The following is a 20,323-nucleotide window of genomic DNA, read 5'->3' on the forward strand; positions in this document are numbered from 1 at the left end:
TTTTTTTTTTTTTTTTTTTAGATATTATTTATTTATTTGAGAGAGACAGAGAATGAGAGATAGAAAGCATGAGAGGGAAGAGGGTCAGAGGGAGAAGCAGACTCCCCGCTGAGCAGGAAGCCCGATGCGGGACTCGATCCCAGGACTCCAGGATCATGACCTGAGCCGAAGGCAGTCGCCTAACCAACTGAGCCACCCAGGCGCCCCTTAGCACGTTCCTCTTTATACTCTTCTCTACCTCAGTCATCCCCTTGGCGACCTCACCCAGGTTCATGGCTTTACATGCCGTCCATATACCAATGATTCCCAAATTTATAGTTCCACCTTAATTCAACTCAGTCCTCCCCAAACTATTCACAAAGCTGTCGGTCACCTCCGTACTACTTAACCAAGAGACTGTTCTCAGGCCTGTACTCAATTCAGTCACTCAATCAGCAGCGTTTGAACCCAGTTGCTAATATCCCTCATCCAGTTGGTAATCTCACAGACTCAGAATTTCTGACTCCCCCCTTCTCCAGCTCTACCACAGCACACCTGCTTCTGTCTTAGATGACCGCCTTATAAAAACACATCTTTTTCTAGGTCGCTCTTTCAGCCACACTGCGTTTGAAGAAAATCATATATCAATATATTAAAGTCTAAGAGCTATTGAAAAATTTTCTAAAAGTAAAATAAAATTTGAAGGTATCATTTAAAATAATGGAGATGCCAAAAATTAACAAATGTCCTAAAGGACAAACAATAGCTTAATTAAAACCAAGAACTAAAAAGGGATTCCTGCTAAATTATTTAACTTTACTTTGGAAATTCTCAGCAAATGCAGTACAAAAGGGAAATAAAATGCTTGGTATTCACGTTGAGGAAGACAAAAAAAAAAAACCAATATAAGTTATTTTGCTGATGACTAGGAAAGACTCAAGGGGCTCTATTTTAAAAAGTAACAAGACGTGGAATTACAGAAATTGGTAAATTCACTGGATACAACATATCAATACATTTCCTCCTTCCTAGCAGTAAGACCTCAAAAGGGAAATGAGCCTTCCATTCACAGTAGAAACAAGCATACAAATTAATAAACATGACTTATGTGGAGAGATCAATAGAAAAGAACACAGAAATCTTATTTAAGACTTTAATAACAGGACATACAGTGGGAAAAACGGATGGATTATAAATTGTGTTAGGACAACTGGCCATCTATCTGGGAGAATGTAAACTCGGATTCTATCTTAAAGTGCATAAAATTTTAGATGGATTGGAGACTAAAAAAACTTTAGGAAGCAATTTTTAGAAGAAAACCTAGGCTGTTGAATGAATAATGGAGGGGTGGGGTTCAGTTTCTTAACCAAGAATGGAAATCTAGAAGCTTTAAAAGATAGGTTTCTAACATTTAATATTTGGGATTTTATATAGATCTTTATAACATTTAAATGGAAAATGCACCATAAACAAAATTAGTAAAAAATGCCAAAATTAGAAAGCTATCTGCAACAGAAGTGGTAAGTAGTTCCTTACTATATAAAAGCACAATGGGACAAGAAAAACTGCCCAATGAAAAAACGAGCACAGGGATAAGCCCGCATTCTCTGAAAAGTGTATTCAAATGACCAATAAACCTAAAGAAAGGATATACTAGTGGCCATGCTAATGCACATCAAAGTGACAGTGTGAAGTAATTTTACACCCTTTAGACGGGCAAAAATTGAGCCCACACCTTGATGGCCGGAATGGATGAGGGGGAGTTCTTTTCGGGATACGTCAGCACCAACTGAAATATAAAATTCACTCCAATCTAGCAATTTCGGTGCTGGAACTCTGTTGCACCAGTCCGCCGTGGTAAATGGAAACAATGTCAATGCTTATCAAAAGGAAATGGATGAATAGCTTATGTTACTCCACGTGGACATTAAAAAGAGGCTTTGACTTGAAAGGATTTTGGAAAGGTTTTAAGAAGCGGTTTGTATAAAGTCACCGTTTTATGAATAGCCCTCACCGAAAACCCAGAAGGAGCAATCATGCATGTGTAGGATAGGTGCTCCTAAAAGACGCAGTTCAAAGAAATCATGAACAGCTAGCTACACGCCAGTTTAAGGTACGGGGGAACAGAGATGTGAAGTGCCTGTATGGCAGATGTTATCGGATAGTGGGCTCGGAGCCCAGCAAGACAGTGGGGGAAAAAAAGATCACCTAAAAAACGGGAAAAAAAAAAAATATGTAGGGGCATATGTAAAAATAAGGCTTTACAACCAATTGAGCTGTGCTTAGTAACCCTGCCTCACCATATGGTGTTTTCTCCCCGGAGGTGAAAGATATTAAAATCGGTATCCTAAAATTTCAAAAGCCTAAAGGGACAACTCCTTGAAAGTGTCCTTCCCTACTTGAGATGCTGTAGCACCACCAGAATTGAAAACACCGTACGCAATGAAATACGCTCTAGTCAGGTGCAGAGTGGATTTTCAAATATTAGCCAATCAGGGCAGCTTTGTTTCCCATAAACACAGTAGCCCGGTAAGGGCTTGTGGGCTTGGGCTCCAAAACTCCGCTGCAGCCAAGCTCCTTTGTCGGGACCACCGCCAAACTTGCGGGCAGCCAAGTCGACCCACGCGGAGGCGCCGCGCCAACAAAACCGACCCGCGCTTCCAGAGCTCGGCCGTGATGGCCCTGCAGGAGGCGTGCGAGGCCTACCTGGTGGGGCTCTTCGAGGACACCAACCTGGGCGCCATCCACGCCAAGCGCGTCACCGTCATGCCCAAGGACATCCAGCTGGCGCGCCGCATCCCCGGAGGGTGTGGCTAAGCTTTCGGTTTCACTGGTTACCACCCAAGCACTTGTCAGGGGAACCCACACCGGAGAAGGCCGCTTTAAGCCCTACTGTCCCGAAAACCCCAGGGCCCGGCTCTGAACTCAACAGGGAAATGTTAACAGCCGGGTGTGCACGCCGCGCACGCTCCCAGCTGGGGCCAGGGTGGGGCTCCCATCCAGCCTAGTTACCACGGATGACCCGTTAGCCGAGGGCGCGGACTTACGGTTAGGGACAAAGTCCCCCAGGTCTTGCCAATACAGTTAACTCTAGGCAAGACGAAGCTCGCCAAGGCCAGTGGTCCCCGAGCCGCTAAGCTTCACCTAGAGGTTGGGCACGCCGGAGGGAACCTGAGCCTCCAAGGAACCGCCAGCTAGGGTTAAGGAGTAGCTCAACAGCGCCCCCGCAAGGGGGTGCAAACTCCGCGTAGGAGCCAGGAGACACGTACTAAAGCTCTTTCCTCTGAAGTATGTTGGTGGCTCTTAAAAGAGCCGTTGGGTTATTGGAATAAATTCCAACTGCAACGCTTACTTTTTCTTGGGTGCGGCCTTTTTGGGCTTGGCTGCCGTCTTTGGCTTGGTCACCTTCGCCTTGGCCGCCTTGGGCTTAACAGCCTTGGCCTTGGCAGGGCTCTTGGCTACTTTCTTAGGCTTCACAACCTTGGGCTTCTTGGACGACTTCTTGGCTACAGCCGGCTTTTTGGCCTTTTTCGGAGTCTTAACAGCTTTTTTAACAGTCGCTGTGACCTTCTTAGGTTTCTTGGAAGCGCCTGTCACCTTGGCCTTCGCCACCTTCGTGGGGTTGGCCTTCGCCTCCCCGGAGGCCGCCTTCTTGTTGAGCTTGAAGGAGCCCGAGGCGCCGGTGCCCTTGGTCTGCACCAGGGTGCCCTTGCTCACCAGGCTCTTGAGGCCCAGCTTGATGCGGCTGTTGTTCTTCTCCACGTCGTAGCCGGCGGCCGCGAGCGCCTTCTTGAGCGCGGCCAGGGACACGCCGCTGCGCTCCTTGGAAGACGACACCGCCTGCACGATCAGCTCCGACACGGAGGGGCCCGCGGGCTTCCTCTTGGCAGCAGCCGCAGCCTTGGCCGGCCTCTTGGCTTTCTTGCCAGCCGCAGGCTTCTCGGGGGGAGTGGAGGTGGCCGGCACGGGCGGCGCGGTCTCAGACATAGTGAGAGCGGAGCAGGCGGGGCGAGCTGCGAGGACCTGACGGAGCAGGAAGACGCCGGCGGCCCCGGCGCGGCGTATTTATAGGGCGGGGCCGCGCTGTGATTGGTGCTCGCCGGCGCCCGCCTCTCGCCCCCTAGCGCCCCCTGCGCGGCGGCCCTCAGTCCCACCGGGGACTGTGCGGCGGCCAAGCCCTGTCGCCTCGCGCAGACCGCACCTCTGGGCGGGGAGGGGTCGGGAGCCCCTTAACGCCAGACGGTGCCGCTTTCCTCTGTAAAACAAGCCTTTTCATTTCGGGGGGCGGAGGAAGAGCAGTTTGTAAACGAGGCACCCAAGTAAGAATGCAGGGGGGCGTCGTGAGGGGCATCCGTTTCTAATCCGCACCGCATGTAAAAGGCCGCGTCCTGACTGGCCGGGGAGGGAGAGAGGAAAGCGGGGTGTGGGGGGGGAGGGCGGTGTGCAGGAGTGTAGGCCTGGTCCGCCGGCCTGGGACCAGTCCTCAACGCCATTGCCCCGGCGACGCCGAAGAGGGACACGCCTGGTCAAGACCTTTCATGAACTTTGGTCAAAGGAGTAGCGTGGTCAACACCGCGACTCGCTGACCCCGCGGCTAACACGCGGGCGGCACTTGTGGGAAACAACACGCAAGCCTTCCCGGGAGTGAATGCCAAGTTGTGGCTGCGGTCCGGTGCCCTGGACGAGCTGCAGATGCCCCTTCAGCCTTAGCACATGCCGCGGGCAGGGGCTGACGAGACTGCTCCCTGCAGCGCGCTCTTGCTCAGCCACAGCCGCCCCCCACCCCGGCGCACCGGGGGCGTTCAAGAAGCGCGGGCCGGACTAAGCGCTCCCCTGGGCGGCGCCGTGAGGGGGCGAGAGCGCCTCGGGGCGAGGGCGAGAGGCTCCGGGTAACCGCCTAGGGCGAGCCTCCTCCGACTTCTTCGTGGCTGTGAGGGGCATCGACACGCACGGACAAGGCTCAAGTGATTTCACGGGGCGAATCAGACGATGCGAGAAAAAGTGCCTCTCCCAGGGCTGCGCCCGGGAACCAGCACGCCCTGCAACAGGCTCGTGGCCGTCGCCCGGCGGCCGGGAGGAGGCAGAGACGTCGCCTTCCCGCCCTGCGCTCCTGCAGTTCTCAAACACGTCCGCGCGGCCTAAGGAACCCGAGCTTCCCGCTCGCCCTCAAACATCCCGGGGGCTTGTTACCGGCCGGCGGCCAGGAATGGGGTGTTCCCACTAACAGCTCCGCCACCCTCAACGACCTCCCGTTGTCCCGAGAGTCTGTGTTTGCGGACGCAACCCGCAGTTTCTACCAGTTTGGAAGAGAACGATCGGAGCTAGGCGTTTGAAGGAAGAGTCAGTTGTAACAGGTACACGACCTTCCTCCAAATCTGGAAGCTTTTGTAAGTGAACATGTTCTGAAAGCCAAGCTTTTCCTAGTGTAATAAACGAGGACTCTAATTAAAGGTAGCTTTTTAAGAGGGAACACTGGATTCGGGAATTTCTTAAGGTTCCGGCCTCCTGTGTATCCATTGGATTAAATAGGCTTCAAATAAAATAGGAACGTTCTACCCGAATGAAGGATGCTAGGTTTCTTACTGGCCGATCAGTATAAAAGTACTCAACCAATGAAAAGGTAGACTCTGGCCTACCTACTCTTAGTACAAAACGGTCACATTTGATGTTTCTAAGCTTGAAAAAAATTAAGAACTATAAAGTTAGGTCTTGGTAATGAGAAGTTTGCCCTCTCGTGGCTCGGAATCCAGTTGATTGGACCCGGGACACGCCTGCTCCGCAAGGCTCAGAGAGGTTGGTGCTGGAGAATTTAGCCACTGATATTTTACACCTGGCAAAATGTATTCTAGGCGTGAGAAAAAATAAGTTCCAGAAAGCTGCAAGTTTAGAAGTCAGCAGTAACATTTGACAAATGGGCGTCCGATTACTGGAAATGCTTCTGTAAACGCCAGTGTAATTTTACGAAGGTTGACATTGTCTCGTAGGATGCAAAGGAGTTCCTTCATTTTAGCATTATAAAGGGATCTCATTTTTTTGAAATTCAGAATCTTGTAATACGATATGGGGTTATTGGGGTTATTGAGCAGGGAGTATAAAGAGTACATTATTGGGGGCAATATTTCTCAAATTTCTCTCCAAGAATTAAAGAAATAATAGTTTTGAACTACAATACCAACGAAGTCAATGTTTGGTAACATTCAAAGCACCGCATTCTGACTAACGAAAATCATTGTGTAAGTCACAGTGAGCTAGTTGTGGAAAAAAAAAACCCGAAGAGACGAGGATAACGTGGTAGCCAATGAAACTGCGCCGTTGTTGGAAAGCAAAATATAGTCCAATCAGAGCCTGCAACCTTATACGTCACATTTTTCTTATCCAATCACTTCACCTTACGTACTATAAATACTAGGCAGTCTGGTTGCGCGACCTAGTCGCGCTAGTGTTTGCTACGTTTGTGCAGGTGTCATGGCTCGCACGAAGCAGACGGCCCGCAAGTCGACCGGCGGCAAGGCCCCGCGCAAGCAGCTGGCCACCAAGGCGGCCCGCAAGAGCGCGCCGGCCACCGGGGGCGTCAAGAAGCCGCACCGCTACCGGCCCGGCACGGTGGCCCTGCGCGAGATCCGGCGCTACCAGAAGTCCACCGAGCTGCTGATCCGCAAGCTGCCGTTCCAGCGGCTGGTGCGCGAGATCGCGCAGGACTTCAAGACCGACCTGCGCTTCCAGAGCTCGGCCGTGATGGCCCTGCAGGAGGCGTGTGAGGCCTACCTGGTGGGGCTCTTCGAGGACACCAACCTGTGCGCCATCCATGCCAAGCGCGTCACCATCATGCCCAAGGACATCCAGCTGGCGCGCCGCATCCGCGGGGAGAGGGCGTAATAATACACTAACTACGGTCCTTTTTTCCTTGAAACTTCAACCAAAGGCTCTTTTCAGAGCCACCCACTTTTTCAAGGAAAGTGGCTGTAAAGCTAATACTCCACAGAGTTTAATATGACTAACTATGCACTTAGAAACGAAAGGATATGGATTAGCAACACTTTTAATGGGCCACAGATGCTTACTTTTGTCTAAATGTTCCCTGCATATGCGAACAAAACTGGCCCTTTAAAGAGGTTAGGAGGTACTGCTAACTTAGGTCTTAAGGAAGAGTCGGCGTTTCGAGAGGGGCATGAAACAGGTGGCATTTGAAGGGCACTAAGTAGGGCCTCCTGAGCATCAGTTGTAAAACGAACAGGAATAGTATAGTTTCATCAAACATGTATTAAAAGTAAAACATCTAGAAAGAACCTGGTTTATCATCAACTATAAGCTGCTCAACTTAACATTTCTTTGATCTTGATGTTTTTGCCATTACTGAAATTACTGCGAAACAAGCTTTTTGTCTTCTTAAGTATTCTCTTTAGAATATTTTTGGAATCATACATGAGCTTACTATAAACCCAGTTCGTTAGAACAATGCAGTCCAGTTAAGGGAGTAAAGACCAATGGTCAAGCTGGGTTCTGACCCCCGCCCGCCCTGAGTTCCTGGGGCTTGGAGGCGGGATTAAGGGAGGGGACTGCTGGCGTCACATTTCCCGCCTGCGCTCTTTCCATTCTCTACATCTGCAGGGGGTGGGGTTGGAAGGGACGTCGTTATATAAGGACCAGCTCTCACTTGCTTTGTCACTGGCTGTTGTTTTGCTTTCTAGAAAACCATGTCTGGCCGCGGCAAGGGCGGGAAGGGCCTGGGCAAGGGCGGCGCCAAGCGCCACCGCAAGGTGCTGCGCGACAACATCCAGGGCATCACCAAGCCCGCCATCCGGCGGCTGGCCCGGCGCGGCGGCGTCAAGCGCATCTCCGGCCTCATCTACGAGGAGACCCGCGGGGTGCTCAAGGTGTTCCTGGAGAACGTGATCCGGGACGCCGTCACCTACACGGAGCACGCCAAGCGCAAGACGGTCACGGCCATGGACGTGGTCTACGCGCTCAAGCGCCAGGGCCGCACCCTCTACGGCTTCGGGGGCTAAGCTCTGATTTCATCACCAGAAAACTACATTTCATAACCAAAGGCCCTTTTCAGGGCCACCCAACCGTTCAAAAAAAGGGCTGTCTTGATAGACCCTCCACTGTAGTTAAACTTTCTAATCTAGAGATCTAATAACAGAATCCCGTTAAGATTGCAGGGTTTTTGAAGGTAAAACCGTGCGACATCCGTATACACCAAAGGAACTCCCTTAGCTGAACAGTATTTAGCCTGCTCCTCTGTCCCTATTCACTGCATACGAGTAAGGGTTTTAGGAATGATATTCCAACTCAAAAGTGGGGAAGGACCAAGTGGAGCGAGGAACTTGCAATGATTTCCAGGAACAAAGAGGAACATTGTCCAATCAGCAAGTCCCATCCGTGGTTGTCAACCAATCAGAACTGATGATCTCATGTGCCTTCCCCCCCGCCCCCAAACCGTCAGGCGAGCCAGACTGGGGGATGGGAAGGCTGGCCAGAAACCCCAAAGCCCTGGGTTAGGAATTTTTATCATTTTGCGGATTATGAAATAGACCCAGACCTGCAAGTGTCCTTCAATCAAGTCCCGAGAACAGTACTGAAGTTTCACCACTAACAATGATTTGTCTCCAAAAAATAAGTCTCTGGAAATGGGCAGGGGAGAAACCAGATTCGGGCTGCCAGAAAACCCAGGGCACTGGATTCAGGGGAGAGTAACATCTGGTTTGTGGGGGGAAAGTGCCTCTTTCATTGTCAGAGCCTGTACGAGTTCGCCATATCTTCCTTCCTTCACAGAGAAATGGAAATTAGGGCGGCTAATTTTGGGTGAATTTTATGGTGTATAAACTATATCACAATTAAATAGAGCGAGTGCGACAGAGCCCCCAAGCTGTTGCAAGCTCAGTATGTCAGCTTCAGCCGGTGTCTCTCCTAGCTTTTTTGGTCCTCTTTTCCACCTGATAACCGTCCTCCAAGATTTCTGGGGAATGATAAAAGTACCTAGCCTGGCTTAATTTAAATTAACATTGGGGAGAATTCAGAGCTGCATCCTGGACAGCCAGAGGAGCAAAATGGGCCTGGCTGGGAGAGTGGTCATTTTATGTTCTCCTTAGCTGGTGTTCTTCAAGAAATATTTATTGACCTCAGGTAATGTGCCAGATACTCTTGTAGGCATTGGGGTACATCTTTGAGCAAATCAGACAGAATTCCCTGTCCTGGATGCAGAGTATATGTAGAGAGGTGTGTGAATGCAGATTTTCTAAATGGGAGGGGAGGGGTAGTTGCTCCAACAATAGACATGACTAGCTTCTGTGATGGTTGGTCTGGCTTCTTTATTCATAGCCTTGTAGATAGTACTATACCCATTTTAGTCGTGCTCACTGCCCTGGGGGAAAGCCTCTGAGCCTTCCTCAGTCCTAATAGTCATGAAGGCCTTGCTCAGAACAAAGAGATCATGCTGCGTGATTTGCCATTCGGCATCATTCCTCAGATCTAGAGGAAAAACTGCCACACTGATTGATTCAGGCAGTGGTAAGTCAAGCAATAGTAGAGAATCAATTGTGGCAGCACTCTGGTGGGCCTAGGGTCTTGTGTAGAAAATTCACGTGTGCGTTCATTCAACTGATGGGGTTCAGGACATGCTATCTCCTAATATGCCACCTTGGTATACTAAATATGTTAAACTCAAGGAGTTTGAGCTTCAGAAGCAGGAAAATCACCCTGACATCCCCTACACCCCCCACATCACCCCCCACTTCTTTCTTTTTTCCTGAAAGCAGAAGATAAATCTTTTATGTGAAATGTACCCTCCTGTACCAGGAGGAAGAAAGACATCCTCACGACCAGAGACGAGGAACTCAGGGCTGAGAAGGCTTTATGAATAAACCTTGTCACTTCTTTACCATTTACTACTTCTAGCCGAAAGCATTTCTTTCTAACACGTCCTTAGAAAGGTATTCTTTCTTTGTCTAACAGATATAAAAGCTTCCTGCTCTGTTCACTTCCTTGAACCTTATATCTTTGTGGGGCTCCTGTACTTATGTACATAATTAAATTGGATTTTCTCCTGTTAGTCTATCTTTTTATTACAGGGAGGTCTCAGTCAAGAATTTAGAAAGGTAGAAGGAAAAATATTTTTCCTCTCCCCACACAACAAACCTTCATAGACTACCTATTAGCCGTCAGCCCTATTCTAGATGATGGGGACACTTCAGGGACAAAATAAAATCCCTGCTCTCAAAGAATTGTATTGTAGTTGGGGGAGAGAAACAACAATCAGACATATATTGATACACGTGAATCGTGTATCATTACATCATTACATCAAATACACATTGATCGAGTCCCGCATCGGGCTCCCTGCTCAGCAGGGAGTCTGCTTCTCCCTCTGACCCTCCTCCCTCTCGTGCTCTCTCTCATTCTCTCTCTGTCAAATAAATAAAATCTTAAAATAAAATCTTTAAAAAAATAAAATAAAAAAATAACATCTAAAATATGTTATTGTAAAGAATGAGTAGAAAGTGGTATTATTTTACATAGGGTGGTCAGGAAAGTTCTCTTTCATAAGAAGGTGTTTGCGCAGAGGCCTGAATGAAATGAAGCCTGCAGCCATCCGGGGACAGGTAGTAGAATACGCCACACAAAAACCGCCTCTGACATAAAGATTAAAGGCACCTTGGAAAACAACAGGTGCTGGAAGGCACAGTGATCTCTCCTTTTTATTCCTGAAAGCAGATGAGAAATTCCCCATATAGAAGATGTCATCCTTATATGACAAGGAAAGCAACGTTTTTCTCACCTTGGGTGAGGAGCTGAGGCCCGGAGAAATCTGTACAAACCAACCTTGTAAACTAACCCTTATCTTCCTAGTTACTTTTCCACAATTCACTACCCTAGCCCCAACCCCCTTGCCTTGTGTTTTCAGCTTACTACTCTTTGTCCAACTCAGTATATAAGTGTTCAACTCTAACTGCTTCTTTGGGTCTTCATTTCCTTATGAGGGTAACTTTGTCATGGAAAAACATTGGTGTACCCCAGTGTCTAAATATATAAATATATATGTATTTATATTAACGTAAAACGAATGGTATGTTTTTCTCCTGTTAACCTGTTTTATGTCAATTTAATTCTTAGGCCTGCCAAAAAACCCTAAGAGGGCAGAAGTAAGATCCTCCCCTATACCAGGATAAGATACTTCTAGGAAGACAGAAAAATAAGCACAAGGGCTCTGAGACTGGAACATGCTTGGTCTGTTCCACAAACAGCAAAAAGGTCAGTGAAGACAAAGAAATGTGACAGCAAATGAGATCAGAGGGTGGCCAGGGCCCAGAGCATGCAAAGCCATCTAGGTAGGGTGACAAACTCACCCTGTTTGCCTGAGACTTTATTCAAGTTTTAACATTGAAAGTTCCACATCCCCAGAGACCCCTGAAATTCAGGCAAACTGGAATTTTTGGCTACCCTCCTTGTAGGCTGGGATAAAGACATTGGCTTTTATTATGAAGGTGGAAAACCACTGGAATGTTCTCACGGTGGACATGACATCTTTTGCAATAATCACTCTTGTTGCTGGGTTGAGAAAAAAAAACAAGCTATCAAAAGCGAAAACAAAGACTAGTGAGGAGCCATTATGGTCATCTGGACAAAAGGTGATTGTGGCTTGTCCAGGAGTAAGTAGCACAGAATGTAGTGAACGGTGCTCTGATTGATTGGTAACATAGAGCTGACTGGGTTGGATGTAAGTTGTAAGAGAAAGAGCTCAAACAGGACGGCAAGGTTTCTGAGCTGAGCCCCTGGAAGCCTCCATTTATTGAGGTGGGGAATACTGGAGGAAGAACAGATTTGGGGTGTTTATGTGTTCAGATATCTAATTTGGACAAGTCAAGTTTGCGATGTCCATTAGGTACTGGAGTAGATATGTCAAAAATGCAGGTGGATATGTGGCAAGCTTCATTATGAAGTTTGAGGTGGGTGGAAGGAAACTGATAAAAGTACAGGGGTGATTAAAAACTCCCTCCTAAAAACAGCCATTGGGATTGAGAAACATACAGAAGTTGACACAGTCATAGGCACTGTCACTACAACCTGAACTGACACTTAGGGCTAGGCCATGGCGTTTTCCTGTTGAGCATAAACCATTTCACAGAACACAGAATATATCAATAGTGAGACCAAGAACAGAAAAGGGGCCCAAGAAGTGAGCCGTAGGTACTCTAGAGCACATACTGGAATAGAGTTTCTCTATTCTTTCAATAGGGCTGTATAGCCTTCCATTTGTTATGGACTGTTTGTATCCTCACAAATTCATATATTGAAATTTTAATCCCCTATATGATGGTATTAGGAGGTTGGGCCCTTGGGTAGTGATTAGGCCATGAGGATGGAGCACTCGTGAATGGAATTCGTGCCCGGTAGACATAAGAGACTTCAGAAAGCTCTCTGGCCCTTCCCTCTGCCATGTGAGGCCACAGCAAGGCAAGTCTATGAACCAGGAACTGGGGTCTCACCAGACACCAAATCCTGTCTGAAACTGTCCTGTCTGAATCTGCCAGTACCTTGATCTTGGACTCCCAGCCTTGAGAAATCAGTTTGTTGTTTAAGCCACAGTCTGTGGCATTTTCATTATAGCAGCCTGAAGTAAGACACGATTTCATGGGTATAGATAATATCCAGTCCTTCCAGTGACAATTTACATTTCTATTTACATTTCCACTAATTATTTTTATATTATACATATTACACATATAATATATATGTTATTATAATCATTCTACGTTATTTACATTTCTATTTATTATTACAGTGTATTGCAATAAGTGGTATTTAAATTCTTACTGATCTGATCCAGACTCACCATTTATAGGTTGGTGATTCCCCAATTTTCCTCTAAACCAAAGCAGACCTCTCACTTGAACTCGAGAATCTTTCCCAACTGCCTATTCAGTATCCTCTTGTGTCAGAGAGACATGTTAGCAGAGTAGCTTGCTCTCCGAAGCAGCCGTCAATATATTCAAGCATTAAATCAAAGCTATTCAGTTGTCCGATTTATCAATTTGGGAACATACTTCAAAACACTTACTGTGTTTGTGGGTTTTTTTTTTTTTATTTTGTCTGACAGAGAGCAGAGGGAGCTGCAGGCATAGGGAGAGGGAGAAGCAGGCTCCAGCTGAGCAGAGCCCGACGTGAGCCGAAGGCAGACACTTAACCCACTGAGCCACCCAGGCGCCCCTCAAAACTCTTTGTGACCATGTGTGAAAGCTTCATTCAAAAACCCCAAACCTTACAATTTGCAGGAGGCAGAAGAAAGAGGGAGAGGAGCTGGGCGGAGGATGCAAGACTGTCGCCAGAGCCAGTGGCCTCAAAGGAGGACGCGCCTCCCTCAAGCCCGGGCCCTGCCAGAGGCTTTAGGGTCTCGAGCAACCCGAGGCCTGAATCCGAACAGACCCCCTTCGCCTACTAAGTGGGAAGTTTCCAAACTCTGCTTGGCCAGGCGCTTCGGGGCGGCCGGGTACCCGAGCCCGACACTGGAAAGGCCGAGGCAGCGCGAAGCCCAAGGCCCCCGGCGGCAGCCTCAGAGGCGCCCACTGCAGGGCCTGCTCCTCTCTCCTGACGCCACTGAGGGGCACACAGCGGGGACCGGACGTTCGGCGTCTCCGCGCAGTGCCTTTCAGCCCACCTGGCTTCCTGGGAGGCGGGCAGCGGCCCCTCGCAAACACGTTATTTACCGGCCCGAGCCCTCCTAAAGCGAACGAGAGCTGGGCGGCAACGGAAGCACTGGCGCCACCCGGGCGCTTCCTGGCAGGGAGCCTGGCTTGTACTTACTGCCTCCACAGGCGAGAAGGGGCAGGCGGGGGCCTTGCGGGGGCCTGGCGGGGAGGAGCTGGGGGGGGGGTCAGGCCCGCTCCGTCCGCGGGAGGCCCGGCACCTCCCCACTGGCTCCGCCCCCTGACAGCCCCTACTCCTGATTGGCGCAAAACCCGCGCCGCGCACTACGCAGCCCACTCATTGGCTGAGCGAGCATCCGGCGGCCGCGGTGTTGTCAGGCTTGTGTTTACAACGAAAAGGCAAGTAACCACATAAAATGAAGGCTCCATAAACCCCACAAAACCGGGACACAAGGCGCGTACAGCCCTTTTGGAGAGACGGTGGGCGGCCCTAAAAAGGGCCTTTAGAGAACTTTGGAAAACAAACGAAAACGAGGCTTATTAGCCCCCGAAGCCGTAGAGGGTGCGGCCCTGGCGCTTGAGCGCGTAGACCACGTCCATGGCCGTAACCGTCTTGCGCTTGGCGTGCTCCGTGTAGGTGACGGCGTCCCGGATCACGTTCTCCAGGAACACCTTGAGCACCCCGCGGGTCTCCTCGTAGATGAGGCCGGAGATGCGCTTGACGCCGCCGCGCCGGGCCAGCCGCCGGATGGCGGGCTTGGTGATGCCCTGGATGTTGTCGCGCAGCACCTTGCGGTGGCGCTTGGCGCCGCCCTTGCCCAGGCCCTTCCCGCCTTTGCCGCGGCCAGACATGGCTCCTCGGAAGCTCTGTGCGAGTTCGACACAGAAATGGCCCTGCTCCTCCGGCAGGAGAAATTATAAGCAGAGGCCGGACCTCGTTGAGAACTGAAAGCGCGCGCGGGAACCGCGGCCCCGCTGCCCCACCCCGGGCTCCGCCCCTCTCCGGGCCGATCTCCAATGACTGTGGGGCAGGGAGCAGGGCGGTTTCCCGCGCAAGCTCTGGATTTTCCTGAGCGCCGTGGGATTTGTAGCTGCAGCTCTTTCTGTGAGAAAGTGAGTAGGGGCTTCTAGTTTACCACGAAGTACTGTCGTTCTCCTTCAGAAGGGAATGATTGTTAGCTGGGAAGGGAACCCTCAGATGCCACCCCAAAAGAGGAGTGTAGGAGTTCAGGACAAACCGTCTCCACACAGGCCACTTTGGTAGGAAGGGTAGCAGAATATGCCACCCCAAAATATGCCTCTTTGGCATAAGGACTGTTTTTGAGCAAGTCATTTTTAAGAAACACCAGACACAGGAGAATCTCTAAAATCAGAGTAGAACTCTGTCTTAAGGGACATGTTACATTTATAAAGGAGATCTCAATCTGTAAGTGTCTCCCTCTCAGTACCAGAAAGAGAAGGATGATTAAATCACCAGACAGTTTTGTCCATGGAGAAGGCCCGAACTTAATTCTGCATCACAACCTTGTTTCCCTTTTCCCGGTAACCCATCCCCGGCTCCCTGTGCACTCCGCTCGCACACCAACATCTTTTAGCTGAAGACGGTATTTAAGGCGGTGGCTTGGGCCTTTCCTGGGAGTTTTACTCAGTTCTTCAGAGTATCTCTCATGTATACAGTACGTATACGTGTTATTAAACTGCTGTTGGTTTTTCTCATTACTCTTTTAGTATATGTGCTGCCGAAGCGAGCACTCTCATTACTCTTTTATTACAGGGTTCTCAGCTAAGAACTCAGAAGGGTAGGGGAAAGTTATTTTCCCTCTTTTACAGCTGTGTGACCTTGTAACCTTGCCTTAGTTTTCTTCATTTGTAAAGGTGGGGTGATGATACTGCTCATGTAGCTTTTGTGAAGATTTAAATTAACTAATGTAAGCAAAGGCCTAGAACAGAGATTGGCACAAAGAAGTCCTACATAAATGTGCCTGGATTTTAGCTGGTATTATTACTTAAAGAATCTGTCTGGAGTTGGGAGATTGCCCTGAACACTCATTTTCAAGCTTTTACTCTGAATACAATATAGACAACACAGATACATATGTTATAGTGAAAGTTTTTGTTGTTGTTGTTTGTTTCATTTTTTATTTTTTTTTTAAGATTTGATTTATTAATTTGACAGAGAGAGACACAGTGAGAGAGGGAACACAAGCAGGGGGAGTGGGAGAGGGAGAAGCCGACTTCCCGCTGAGCAGGGAGCCTGATGCGGGGCTCGATCCCAGGACCCTGGGCTCATGACCTGAGCTGAAGGCAGACGCTTAACGACTGAGCCACCCAAGGTGCCCCTGTTTGTTTGTTTTAAATCACATTTAATAAAATACAAGACATTGATGATTTCTGGTTTTTTGGGTTTGTCTTCAATTGCAGTATAGCTAACATACAATATTATCCTAGTTTTAGGTGTACAACATAGTGAATTGATGGTTCTACACATTATGAAGTGCTCATCGTGATGTGTTACCACCTGTTACCATACAAAGTCATTATAATATGATTAGATTCCCTATGCTGTACTTTGCATCCCTGTGACTTATTTATTGTATAACTGGAAGTTTGTGTCTCTTAATCTCCTTCACCTATTTTGTTTCTTACCCCCCACCCCCACAACTACTAATTTGTTCTATTGGTCTGTTTTGTTTTTTTAGATTGCACGTATTCAGTGAAATCATATGGTATTTGACTTTCTCTGTCTGACTTAGTTCATTTAGCATATACCCTCTAAGTCCATCCATATGAATAATAAGATTTCATCCTTTTTTTATGCTAATATTCCATTGTTATACAGTTGGCCCTTGAAAAACTCAGGGGTTGGGGTACTGGCTGCTACACAGTTGAAAATCCACGTATAACTTTTGAATCCCCCCTCAAAACTACCAATACCGTACTGTTAATTAGAAGCCTTACTGATGACATAGTCTATTAACACATATTTTGTACGTCCTATGTATTATATACTCTATTCTTATTATAAAGCAAACTAAAGAAAAGAAAATATCAAGAAAATCATAAGGAAGAGAAAAACATTTACAGTAGTGTATCATATTTATTGAAAAAAATCTATAAATAAATGGGCTCATGCAGTTCAAACCTGCATTGTTCAAGGGTCAACTCTATATACCGTATATTCTTTAGCCATTCATCTATTGATTGACAAGACTCTGTTCCTACATGACATGTTAAATATGGTTGTCTGAAAAATATTCCTTTGTGCCCTCTCCCAGGGTGCACTGACTCTGTCCTTCAGTCAAGCCTGGAATGCAGTTCAAATCTCTAAACTGACTTCCCACTGTTGTGTTAAGTCTCCCTAAAACACTCATTGATTAGTAAGTCACTTCTCCTGGGGTGACTGGAAGGGCTACTACTAAATTTTTTAGTCTGAAAAATGCACCCTGACCTTGCCTTCCTCCTCTTTTCTGAAAGTCTGTAACAAACCAAAAGTGTGGTTTTAGACACCAACAGCATTAGCTGTAAACTTTAGCCTGTGTGGTAATATCACTTTGTGGTGCCTGGGAAAGAAAAACTCTCTGTGACCGAGGACCTTGCAACAACCGTTTAAAAGATACAATCTGTAAGTTAAACACTCCTTTTTTTCTCCAGCATGAACACCGCTAATATAAAGTAATAAAGGCTTAATGCATTAATATTAAAATGCTGGCACAACCTTTGGTCCAATATGTTCAGTAAATTTTCTTTTACAAATGCGAATTTCTTCCATTCTTTGGTTTTCAAATACCTGCTGAAGTTTCATTTCCAAACTGAGCAACAAAGTAATGCCAAATGAAAAGGAACTTTAGAAGTTAAAGTTTGCATTTTTATTTCAATTTAAAAAAATCTTAGAATATAAGAGAAAATAATACACAGCTCAGGATAATTCATAGCATTTATACAATGCTCTGTGTCCAAAAATCAACTCATAGTATCCCAATAACAGTTCTGAGGTGGGTAGTATTACCCCCATTTTTCTGATGATGGAGAAATCAATTTGTGTAAGAGGTCACAGTAAGTAGTAAAACTGAATTGGAACACTGGCCATCTATCATCCAAGTGCCGCTCTGTGCTGCCTGCTTCCAGAGGCTCCTGGAGAAAGATTAACAAGGTTATGAATTCTAAGATGGTTCAAACCTTACTTTCCTAGACACTGGACAATTATTCTTTGAGGAACTCAAGTAAATGAAGACTTAAAGCCAAATCCTTGATCCTTGGCTGGGAAAGGGGGCGCAGGTGGTGGGGCAGGAGCATAGTCTGAGCCACTGTCCTCTGGCCTTCTAACTCTCAGACAGCAATGGGTACTTTTGCTTTTGTTAAAGTTATGCTCTCAGGCCCTGTACCTAAAACACCCTTTTTCTAGCAGCTACATAAAATATTAGGGGGAAAAGCCAAACAATGAACATAAGAGCCAGCACAGTTATAAGAAAAACCAAGATACTTGGACTTCAGCTGGGACCCAGAGCTGGAGAGCAAAGTCACCCTGGTTCAAGCCAAGGGTATTGGGTGCCTCTGACAGACCCTTTATATGGGTAGCAAAGGTCTGTGCCGGAGTGGTACGTATGAGAGTCTGGAGAAATTAAATGTTGAAAATACAACACAGTGACACACACACACACACACACACACACACAGAAATGTCCAACCTTATCGTTTTAAGAATGCAAATATGTTGTAAAACAAAAGTTGCTTTATTAAAATCCTGGAATGTAAATAAATCCAAGGAAACCACACAATTCAAGTTTAATCTGTGTTTTATATTTCTTGTTGAGTTGTCCGCATGATTTAATATGGTACATCAACTCACATCTCAGACGGAGGCCCAAAATTTTAGATATTAGGACCTAAGGTGTGGAAAACAAAACACACGAAGCCTTTGGAATTTGCTGCTGTCGTGTTCTACAGCATTCAGGTATTGTTCTGTTAAAGGTAGTTTGTAAGTATAGTGTAAATGCTATATAATTTTTAAAATAATTGTTTTTTAAAAAAAATATTGGGTGAAATATGGAAATTAAATTTTAAAGCAAATGTTATTTTTCATCAAGAATCAGCCACTATTCTTATGTGGGTCATCTTCCTTCCAGTACTGAACCAGCAACTCCAGAGAGCAAGATCAACAAAAGAAAAATAATTAGGACTCCTAAACTTGAATAGAAACTACAGCCAAGTGAAAAAATTATTGCCTAGGCCTAGAAGAAATAAAGCCATGCAACCAATCACAAGCAGGGCCACAAATAAGAAATAACGTATTAAGCTATGCCTCATCAACTTATTAACAATTAAGAATGGATAGTTAGCTATAAAGAAATGTGCAAGCAGCTAAGTTCTTAGTTCAGCTGAAACTTCAGGTTATCTTAAAAAAAATTAAAAAAGATGAAGAAATGTTACAAGAAAACTCTATTGGGGTGAGGAAATTTTGTTAAGAAACTACTAAAAAACCGGGAATATTTATACTCATTTGAAACTGATTCCAAATCACGAATGAATAACTTGTGTTAAGAGGTAAAAATTATGGGCTTTGTTTAAAATGCGAAGATCATTAACAGGATCGAAACAAAACGAAGTACATGTTCTCTGCTACCGTTTAAAATGGCTCGTTACTGTCAAGCTACTCTCGCTTATCTAGGAAAATTCATCGTAAGTCTACTATTCCACTGTTGAACCTGATCAGTCCGTCGTAGAATATGCCAATGACCAGGGTTAGCACGGATTCGCAACTTAGCAGGGTCAGGGTCACAGTCAAGAGAACCGAAAGCATCACAGCCACTTTTGCTGAAACTAATTGGGTGGCTCTGAAAAGAGCCTTTGGGTTTAAAGTTGGCACAGAACCGGGAAATCACATTTAGGCCCTCTCCCCGCGGATGCGGCGCGCCAGCTGGATGTCCTTGGGCATGATGGTGACGCGCTTGGCGTGGATGGCGCACAGGTTGGTGTCCTCGAAGAGCCCCACCAGGTAGGCCTCGCACGCCTCCTGCAGGGCCATCACGGCCGAGCTCTGGAAGCGCAGGTCGGTCTTGAAGTCCTGCGCGATCTCGCGCACCAGCCGCTGGAACGGCAGCTTGCGGATCAGCAGCTCGGTGGACTTCTGGTAGCGCCGGATCTCGCGCAGGGCCACCGTGCCGGGCCGGTAGCGGTGCGGCTTCTTGACGCCGCCGGTGGCCGGCGCGCTCTTGCGGGCCGCCTTGGTGGCCAGCTGCTTGCGCGGGGCCTTGCCGCCGGTCGACTTGCGGGCCGTCTGCTTCGTGCGAGCCATCTCAGAGGCGAACTGAGTGTGTCTTCACCGAAGCCGGTAAAAGGCAAACAGCCCTCCTGCTTTTATACAGCCAGACCAACAACCATTGGGCCCAAGAATATTCAAAAATTCCCGCGCCCTCCCCGGATTGGCCCAGCTCCGTCAGGTGCCCGGATTAAGAGTTGCTTTCGGGTTGGTGAATGAATACTAAACCCTGCCCTTCACTGTAGCTACTCTGACGTCATTTGTTTACCCTTTCCCTTCTTAGATCCACGGTGCACAAAATTCTTGCACCGAGCTTCAGATATTTTGAAATGTACGGTAATCACGCAAAGCAACATAGGAATTTCCAATGTATCTTTTTTTTAAAGAGAAATCCTCAAGATAATTTGCAGGTGTTTAGGAAAATAAATGGGCTGCATCTAAAACG

General features: G+C 47.3%; 4 protein-coding genes across 6 annotated transcripts in view; 1 reads left to right on the forward strand and 3 right to left on the reverse strand.

Annotated features, from left to right (window-relative positions):
* H1-1 (H1.1 linker histone, cluster member) overlaps positions 1 to 13,821 on the reverse strand; it is a 20,424-nt gene extending 6,603 nt beyond the window's left edge. The window contains exon 1 of one of the 3 annotated variants that reach the window (XR_012373874.1): positions 13,780 to 13,821. Coding sequence is in view for 2 of the 3 variants with exons in the window: in XM_073877655.1 (XP_073733756.1) it covers positions 3,328 to 3,966 (639 nt within the window). In the remaining variant the exon portion in view is untranslated. Of the gene's footprint in view, positions 1 to 3,026; positions 4,185 to 13,779 lie in introns of those variants that run through there. The other 2 variants (XM_025891168.2, XM_073877655.1) reach the window with 2 other exon arrangements.
* LOC112838331 (histone H3.1) lies at positions 6,408 to 7,992 on the forward strand. Its single transcript, XM_025891180.2, has 2 exons — positions 6,408 to 6,851; positions 7,668 to 7,992. The coding sequence occupies exons 1-2, from the start codon at positions 6,445 to 6,447 to the stop codon at positions 7,870 to 7,872; spliced, it is 612 nt and encodes a 203-aa protein (XP_025746965.2). The 5' UTR covers positions 6,408 to 6,444; the 3' UTR covers positions 7,873 to 7,992.
* Positions 13,822 to 14,110: 289 nt separating the features above from the next.
* On the reverse strand, positions 14,111 to 14,492 carry H4C2 (H4 clustered histone 2). Its single transcript, XM_025891201.2, has one exon. It carries the CDS (start codon positions 14,472 to 14,474, stop codon positions 14,163 to 14,165), a length of 312 nt encoding a protein of 103 aa, XP_025746986.1. The 5' UTR covers positions 14,475 to 14,492; the 3' UTR covers positions 14,111 to 14,162.
* A 2,973-nt stretch (positions 14,493 to 17,465) lies between these two features.
* On the reverse strand, positions 17,466 to 20,250 carry H3C2 (H3 clustered histone 2). The gene has a single exon (XM_025891181.2). The coding sequence runs from the start codon at positions 19,912 to 19,914 to the stop codon at positions 19,504 to 19,506; it is 411 nt and encodes a 136-aa protein (XP_025746966.1). The 5' UTR covers positions 19,915 to 20,250; the 3' UTR covers positions 17,466 to 19,503.
* Between the last annotated feature and the right edge of the window lie 73 nt (positions 20,251 to 20,323).

Source organism: Callorhinus ursinus, unplaced genomic scaffold (assembly GCF_003265705.2).
Source record: "Callorhinus ursinus isolate GAN/ISIS: 27379988/994484 unplaced genomic scaffold, GSC_fseal_2.0 scaffold26, whole genome shotgun sequence".
Classification (NCBI taxonomy): Eukaryota; Metazoa; Chordata; class Mammalia; order Carnivora; family Otariidae; genus Callorhinus; species Callorhinus ursinus.